General features: G+C 45.6%; 1 protein-coding gene across 2 annotated transcripts; it reads left to right on the top strand.

The window, feature by feature from the left end:
• The first annotated feature begins 144 nt into the window (after positions 1–144).
• Positions 145–3,472, top strand: PIGW (phosphatidylinositol glycan anchor biosynthesis class W). 2 transcript variants are annotated; one of them, XM_087825649.1, is made up of 2 exons: positions 145–192; positions 1,520–3,472. In XM_087825649.1, the coding sequence occupies exon 2, from the start codon at positions 1,532–1,534 to the stop codon at positions 3,038–3,040; it is 1,509 nt and encodes a 502-aa protein (XP_087681775.1). In that variant the 5' UTR covers positions 145–192; positions 1,520–1,531; the 3' UTR covers positions 3,041–3,472. The 2 variants fall into 2 exon arrangements, with proteins under 2 accessions (XP_087681775.1, XP_016058997.2); XM_016203511.2 differs by lacking the exon at positions 145–192 and adding an exon at positions 1,008–1,076.
• Positions 3,473–8,684: the final 5,212 nt, after the last annotated feature.

Below are 8,684 nucleotides of genomic sequence, written 5' to 3'. Positions count from 1 at the left end.
GGCGGGAGCGAACCGGAGAGAGGAGCTGCGGGCTCGCACCCGCCGCAGCCGCTCTGGCCGAGCGGCCGGGCCCGCCGGCTCCTCCCCGGGGCGGGGCGCGCACACGCGGCGCGGGGCGCACGTGGCCCGCTCGGGATGCGGGGATCGGGAGTTGCGGTCTCCGCTTGGGACCACGTATTTTGAGAGTCTGGGGTAAGACGGGAGTGCAAGGGAGGCCTCGGGAGTTCCGGCGGGAGAGGCGCGGGAGGCAGGGCTTGCTGGGTCTCCGGGCCCGCACTGGGCTCGGCGTTATCACAGGGGCCGCCATGGCCGAATGCCGCGCCGGGGCCTCGGACTGTCGCCCCGATAGGCCTCGCCGCGGGGGCTGAGCGGTGGTGCGGCGCGTGACGCGCCTTTCCCGCGCCGGGCCCCTCTGCGGGACCGGCCCTGGGCCAGACCCGAGGACCTGGGCTGCGCCGCCCCGTGACAGGCGGCGTGGGAAACGGGCGCCAGCCGCGGCCGGGCGCGCGCCAACCCGCCGGCCCGGAAGCGCGCACCGCCCCCCGTTGGCCGGAAGCGCGGCTCGGGAGGCGGAAGCCGCCGGTGTGGCGGTAGCCGGACGAGCCGACCGAGGTGGATGGCCCTCTGCCGGGACGGCTCCCGACACCAGCCGGAGCACGGGACGTGCAAGGAAGGGCCCGACGCCGTGGTGGAAAAGGACTCTTATTTTTAAAGGCCAGCCGATCGGTTTCTCACCGCGAAGAACTGTTGCTGGGCTCAGACCTTCGTGCATTCATTTATTCAACGTGGTTCTTCTTTGGCCAACAAATGTGTTCTTCGTGTGTGCCACTCTTCAGACATTGACATGTGGCAGAGAGGCGTTTTATTTATTATTTGAGAGGCGTTTTATATCCTTTTAAAACAATATGTGCTATACCCTCCCCCCCCATTACCATTCATTCTGCCTACCTGTACCCAATGTGAAATTTGGCTCTCTGTAAATGTCAGGAGCAGTCTGCGGCTCAGGAGGTCACTGGAGGACTCATATGCTTGTCCTAGAGGCAGTAGTTTCAGAGGGGCTCCGAACCGAAACCAAGGTGCCCACCTCTAACGTGTACTTGAATACTTCCTCTGCCCCTGTCCCTCTTCCCCTGTGTCTCGGATTTGACTTAAAGTCATTAGTTCTGTGTATTCGGTTTTCATTACATAGTCTTCATGACATATACTATGTTCTGTAATAGGAATTTCTATCCGTCTGTGGTTCCATTCTCAGGCTTTATATCCCAAATGGACTTTCTTCCTGAAGATAGCTAAAGCTTTTTAACCAATAATTTCACACCATTAGTGTGACATTCTTATCCTAATGTATAAGTGTTAGGCTTCTTCCCACAATCCTTGGGGGGCGGTGGTCACAAGTCCTAGGTTCTATTCTTGAAACAAGGGTAAGAATAAAAGCAAGACAGGTGCATGTATATGCCACTTGCACAAGGACATTGCTGTTGATTTCCACGAATGCATTCCTTTGCTCTTGTTTTCACAGGCAGAAGAAAAAATGTCTCAGAAGCAGATGAAGGAAGCTTTTGTCAGTAACCACAATGGAACCAGCGTGCTGGAAATTACCCAGGGCTTGTGCTTGCCTGGACTGTGTATCCTGTGCAGAGGGCTCCTGCTCGTTCTCTCGCAGCGCTTGTGTTCTTTTTCACATACCCCGAGAACGCGATTCTTCATTGACTTTGTTTTCCTAATAGTTCCCCAGGTGACCACTTTGACCATTTTGTCTTCATTTGTTTACCTTGAGTACCTCACTGTAATTGTCTTTGGAGCAGGGCTGTTCTATCAAATATACTGCCGGAGAACTTGCTATGCCAGAATGCCTGTCCAGAAAATCCTTGAAAAATTCTTAAAAATTAGTGTAGAATCAGAATACATTCCAGCCATTTCCTGTTTCCGTGTAATTAACAGTGCATTTACTGCTGTTGCCATTTTGGCTGTGGACTTCCCACTTTTTCCCAGAAGATTTGCCAAAACTGAGCTCTATGGGACAGGAGCAATGGATTTTGGAGTAGGAGGCTTTGTTTTTGGGACTGCAATGGTTTGTCCAGAGATTAGGAGAAAATGTATGGAAGGGTCCAGGTTTGATTATTTCCTAAAGTCATTGTACTCTGTTCGGCCATTAGTCTTCCTAGGAATGGGACGATTAATCATTATAAAATCCATAGGCTATCAGGAACATTTAACTGAGTATGGAGTTCACTGGAACTTTTTCTTTACCTTAATAGTTGTGAAATTGATAACATCACTGATTTTGATGTTTTTCCCCCCAAATAAATCTTGGATTGTGGCCATCAGCATTACCATATTATACCAGCTAGCCCTGGACTTTACCCCATTGAAAAGGTTAATTTTGTATGGCACTGATGGCAGTGGCACAAGGGTTGGTTTATTAAATGCCAACCGAGAAGGAATAATATCTACCTTGGGGTATGTGGCAATACACATGGCTGGTGTGCAGACAGGGTCATATGTGCTTAAAAAAAGATCACATATCAAAGACTGGATAAAAGTAGCATACTGTATTCTACTGACAGCTATTAGCCTCTTTGTATCTCTTTACATAGTTCAGGTAAATGTAGAAGTAGCATCTCGAAGAATGGCCAATTTAGCCTTTTGTATTTGGATAGTTGCTTCTAGCCTGATTCTTCTGAGTAGTTTATTACTGGGCGATATAATTTTGAGTTTTGCCAAATTTCTAATTCAAGGGGCTCTAGTACCATGTTCTTGGAAACTTATCCAGTCTCCTGCTACAAATAAAAAGCATGCAGAATCTCTAGTCTCTGAAGCTAAAAGAAAGAAATCCAGTCTTTGTTTAATCACAGCTTTAAACAGAAACCAGTTGATATTTTTCTTGCTGTCAAATATAACAACTGGCCTAATCAACCTGTTGGTAGATACATTGCACAGCAGTACCTTGTGGGCCTTATCGGTGCTCAATCTCTATATGTTTACCAACTGTTTAATTATATATATGCTACACTTACAAGATAAGACTATAAAATTTTGATGATCAGTAGGGTTTGGATGTGTGTATATGAGCTATTAATGAGGAAGAATAAATATTAAATGTAAAGAAAACAGGCTGTGGCAATCCAGTGTTAACGATATTTTATTATAAAATTAACTGTTTCAATCCTCTATAACAGTAGGAAGGCTTAATATTTTAATGCTATCTCTGCATTATGTAAAACAAACCAATAGAGAAGAAACAAGGCCTTGTGACTTGTTAGAATATTAAATTTCAGTATTTTAAAGAAACTTGTATTTATAGTTGTGACACTGGAAGGTTGGAGAGTGGGGAGAAGGGTTTTTACTTATATCACCTTATACCATTATGTATTTTTTATTATATGTCTTTTTAATATATACAGTAAAGCATAGTGTGAATTGTGAAATTGTCAATACTTTTTTTACAAATTTTATTTAACTTTAAAATTTTTAAAATTTTTATTGATTTCAGAGAGAGGGAGAGATAGAACCATCAATGATGAGTCATTGATAGGCTGCCTCCTGTATGCCCCCTACAAGGGATTGAGCCCGAAACCTTGGCATATGCCCTGACTAGGAATTGAACAAGACCTCCTGGATCATAGGTCGATGCTCAACCACTGAGCCATGCCTCCCGGGCTGTCAATACTTCTTTATTGCTTAATTTTAATGTTTTAAAAAAGCGTAAATATGAGAAAGCGAGTTTTTAAAATCAAATGCTGTACTAATATACTATAAAGTCAGAAAACAGTTAAATGCTCCAAAGAATAGACAGAATTGTATGATTTAGTTAACACAATTAATAAGTACGAGACAATAGTTTTGCCTGGTGACTAATTTGACAGGGGATCGAACCTGCAACCTGGGTATGTGTCCTGACCAGGGATCAAACCCATGATCCTTTAAGTGCATGGGAGGATGCTCTAACCGGTAAGCACACTGGCCAGGCAAAAGCTTGAGTCTTTTAAAAACTCTAAGCTGAGCTTTGAAGCTGCTGTTCAAAATCTAAGATTAAAAAAAAAATTTTAGCCCGGCTGGGTGTGGCTCAGCAGTTGAATGTCGACCTAGGATCCAGGCGATCGGGGCTCGATTCCCGGTCAGGGTACATGCCCGGGTTGTGGGCTCAATCAATGACTCTCTCATCATTGATGTTTCTATCTCTCTCCCTCTCCTTTCCTCTCCCTGAAATCAATAAAGATAAATTTATAAAAATAAAAAAATTTTAGTTTCGAATTCTAAATTAGTTCAAAATTAATTTTATTCCCATTTGTTAGATATGACTATTATACTAATTAGTTTACTTAAGTATGTTACTTACTTTGCTGATGGCTAATGTAGAGTTTACGTGCCATTTTATATTTGCTAACTACAATAAATTATATTTGGAGGTAATCTCTTACTGGAAGGAATTTCCCCCTCAAATCAGTGTGTTGAATGGTTATACAGCTATAAAAACAAAAATTAGATTTTACTTTCAATGAAAAAGGAAGACTTGAAATTTAATAAGAATATAGTATGTAAACTAAGCATGACTAGGAAAGGTGATTGGTTTTCCTGCTCTGTCACAGTGCTAATCCCCCACAACTTACCTGCTCAAAGCCTTCAGAAGGGGGCTGAGAGGTCCTCCATGTTCTCTCGTTTAAAAAAAGGTGATTTACTGGATGACTTAATGCGCGTGTGGTCTACCTGGTCCGCTGCTGCTTGACAGTAACTGCTCCGTCATCCTTTTCTAGGTCGTAAATCTCTCTCAGAATTTTATGTCTCACAATTACAGATAATGAATCATAACGTAAAAGAACCACCTGCACTGTGTGTGTGTTTTCCACCTCCAATTATGATATTCATGTAAGAAAGCTAATGAAATAGCTTCATAACAAGAATTAGTAAAAAAGATCATTCTGACTTGATTCTACTTTACAGAAGAGAAAAAGACCATTCAACAAAGATTTATTGAGCTCCAATGTACCAGGTACAGGTAGGTGTGCCAGGGAAACAACAGAAAATAAGACAAAGTCCCTGCCTTCAAGGCGCTTACATTTTAACTTGTGGCCATTATTTTCCCTTTAAGAAAATGTAAGTGGGGAAAGTATGTGTCTATTTTTGACAGACAACAGACCACTGTTAACTCATGAAAAAGAAAACCCAATTTACAAATTTGGACAACCATGGAAATTTATGTACTTATTTAAATTATTTTTTATTTTATTTCATTGTTGACAGTATTACAGATGTTCCCCAATTCCCCACCCCTCAACCGTGGTAATTTAAATAACATTCTGCTGTTGATTTTACCACATAAAACAGCATAGTGCTGATTATGATTAACTTACTTTTCTTTTCAGCTATCAATATTTGAGGACAGAGAAGGGACGGGGAAAGAGAAGAAAAAAATAATATAATCTGGTCTAAGCCCTTATCCTATCAGTGATCTTCAGAAAGTAGTCATTCCCATGACTTTAATTTTACACAGTTATAAACTGGGGATATCTGCCACATATGTATCAGCTTTGTGTTTAGAAGATGACAACCAGTTTTATTTTTATTGAACATTAATGTATAAATCATACAAAAACACACTTTGCTCCTTCGGAGTTTATGTATAGTTTATGAAGATAAATAATAAGGAATATATCTGTAGTCTTTCTTTTAAACCTCGGTAGCTTGGAGAACAGTCATATCTCATTTGTGCCTGATTCTTGTAGCTGGCCCTCACACATTGGGGACCTAAGAAGAAAAATAATGGCATTCTGCTGATAATTTATCACATCTCTTTTACTTCAAGTGTTCTCTTTATTAGGTACCAGCAAAATGTCCTCTGCTGTTGATTGCTTTCTGCTTCCTGGCATTTCAAATCCCTCGACCTTGCCCTTCACAAGGCCAATATTGAAATTTAAAAATAGTCAACAATTGGCTTTTTTATATAGTAATCACTTATTTTGTCAATTAGAGATAAGCTCTCTAAAGGCAGGTATTTAGTCATGAAATATCTGCTGCAGCACTTCTGGTTATAGCTGAAGAAGGACTAACTGAAAATAAAAATGAGTGCCTGCTCTAAAACTAAGAAGACACATAGTTAAAACTTCTAGAAATTGTTTTGCAGTGAAATAATTTGCTAAACATTTCCCCTCAATATGATTTTAACATATTTGTAGCACCCAGGCTATGTCCTTACCTCAAGAAAGAGCAACTTATTTAGCAAATTATCCATCTTTTTAGCTTTATTGTATTTGTTGAATACCTATAGTAAGGAAACATTGTCCAAAGATGGTAAGCAATGTGCTCAGTAGACCTAAAAGACAAATCCAAATCAAGTAATCTCAGATGGAAAGAGATTGTTGTGGTCCTTATGTTTTATATTTGTATTTAAAACCTTTTCTAACTAAGATTTAAATCCCCATTTACATACTCTGTTCTTTGCAGGTACCAGTGTGTACTCAGTTACAAAAGTTATTAAAATTAGCACCTATATATTGAGCTTGTTACTTTCAATGTCCTTTACTAACCATAATTCAGAGAAAGTTTAAAAGGTATAAAGTACTTATATTGATACAGCCTTCACAGGAGCCCCTTTATATCTTAAACAACAAAACTCCACAGTATTCTTTTTTCCTTATGATTGTTTTTACATAAAACAGAAGATCCTCTAAAAATGTCCACATTTTGGCTATGTAGTCTAACCTGTCAGAAACTGCATGCACATCCTAGATGCCCACTGGATTTACGCGAACAACCACACTGTTTTGCTCTCCTAACATGGCCAAGAGACCTAAGCACTTACTGGAAAATCACACTTTGGGGACTGAACAATGGTTCTTCCAGTTTATTATGTCACCTGCCCTAACAGTGACCACACAATGTCATAAGGCAACATGGCTAAGGATGCACCATGGAGTTTTGTTGTGAATCTCTAAGACTGCATGTGATGATCAACATATTTTTTAAAGGTCAGTATCACAGCTCTAGCCTATTTTCCCCAAAAGACTGACCTGTCATCAATATTAGTCAGTTGTAAGAGCAGCAAATGGGTTTATCCTTAAAATCGGGAAGACTTTCCCTTGGCAAAATACTTCCCAACAATTATTTTGGCTTTACAACAGGCCTTCAAAGCCTTCCCGGCAGGAACAGTCCATGGTGGCACGCAGTGTAGATGAAGTTTTAAAGGCAGCTCCGCTTCTCAGGGGAGGGTGAGAGGGGAGGGCCTTTGGCCAGCACCAGTACTTTGCCCAAGGGAACTGGTGTCCTGTTGAGTCCCGGAGTTAATATTAACCCAGCCCAAGAAGTTTCTCTGGCCAGACGCATACACAAGCCACTCTCCCTATAGTCTTATATTTGCCTCTAAGTGGAAAAATGATAAGAAAAAACTGTCAGCACTAATTGTCGGCCTCCTTAGCGGCATCTCAACGCAGTCTGGGTTTGGGGAGCAGTGAGCGGCTGGCTCCCGGTTCATCGGGGTGTCTGGGGAAGCGACGTCAAGTATCTAGAAACCAAGCCCAGAGCGTGTCTCTTACCCACAGATGCTCGTCTCCCCTTCCCGTACTCCAGCCTTTCGCTGTCACTGATTTCGAAAGCCTCAGCGCCTCCCCATTCACCCGGGTCCTCACCCGGCCTCGACGCGCAGGGGGCCCTGAGTCAGCGGGGCTCGGCTCCCTTCGCCCCTGCGCCTAGAGAGCGGGGCCAGGCCCGCGCGTCGGGGGACCGAGGTTTAGGCCCACTCGCTCATTCCCGGCAGTCGGGTTTCAGATCGATTTGAGTAGCTAGACTCGGGGGAGGGCGCCGGCCGCCAGGCTTGAGACTGCCTGGGGCGTATCCCACCCCCGCCACTAGGGTTTTGAAAGGGGAGACGGGGCAGCGGAGGTCTCCAGTCTCGCGAGAGGAGGCGGAGCCCCGGCCGGCGTACCCGCCCCTCCCTGCCCCACCCTCCTCTAGGCTTCCGCCCTCCCTCCCCCACTCCCCGTGGCGCGAGCGGCTGATATCGGAGAGGAAACGGCATTCGGCGCCGCACTCCCGCCCAGGCTGGTCCTGACGCGGGCCTCGTCAGCCGGTAACGGGGAGCAAAGGTGGGGGTCAGGGAGGCGACCGCTAAAACGGTGAAGGTCAAAGCCGAGAGGCCTTTTCCGAGAACGGTGAGGAAAGGGTCTGAGCCTTCCCTTCGGACTCCGCAGAGCCGAGGCGGGGTCTACCCCTCCCAGGGGCGGGGTCGCGCCCAGCAACTGCAGCCCAGGGGACTCACTGGGCGGGGCGCGCCTAGCTGGGGGGAGAAAGGTGTCAGCTGTGGGCTCCCGGGCGGCGGGAAGTGGGCAGTGGGTTGTGGTCCTGGAGCCCGGACTTCGGCGACGGGCTGGGGAAGCCCCGGGACCTCAGGGTCCCTTCCGCCTCGCCTTTGGACCCTGACTGGAGGCCGGCCGCGGTGGGGGCTGGGGAGGGCCAGCGGCGCGAGGGGGCGGGTCCCGTCGCCGCCCGGCGCTGATTGGCTGAGCGTGTGTGGAATCCGGTGATAGGAAACGCAGCTTGACTCGCCAGTCCTCTCTTGCTTTCTCCCCCCGGCCCCCCCCCGTGGCGAATGTGCTCCGCGGCGGCGGGTGCTTAAGCTCGCGGCGTTTGGCTGTTGCAGGCAGGAGCTGGGAGGAGGCGGCAGCAGCAGGAGCGGCGGCGGCGGCAGCAGC

Source organism: Miniopterus natalensis, chromosome 17, assembly GCF_054644295.1.
Source record: "Miniopterus natalensis isolate mMinNat1 chromosome 17, mMinNat1.hap1, whole genome shotgun sequence".
NCBI lineage: Eukaryota > Metazoa > Chordata > Mammalia > Chiroptera > Miniopteridae > Miniopterus > Miniopterus natalensis.
Note: the sequence above shows the minus strand (reverse complement) of the source record. Positions and strands in the feature narration are given on the sequence as shown.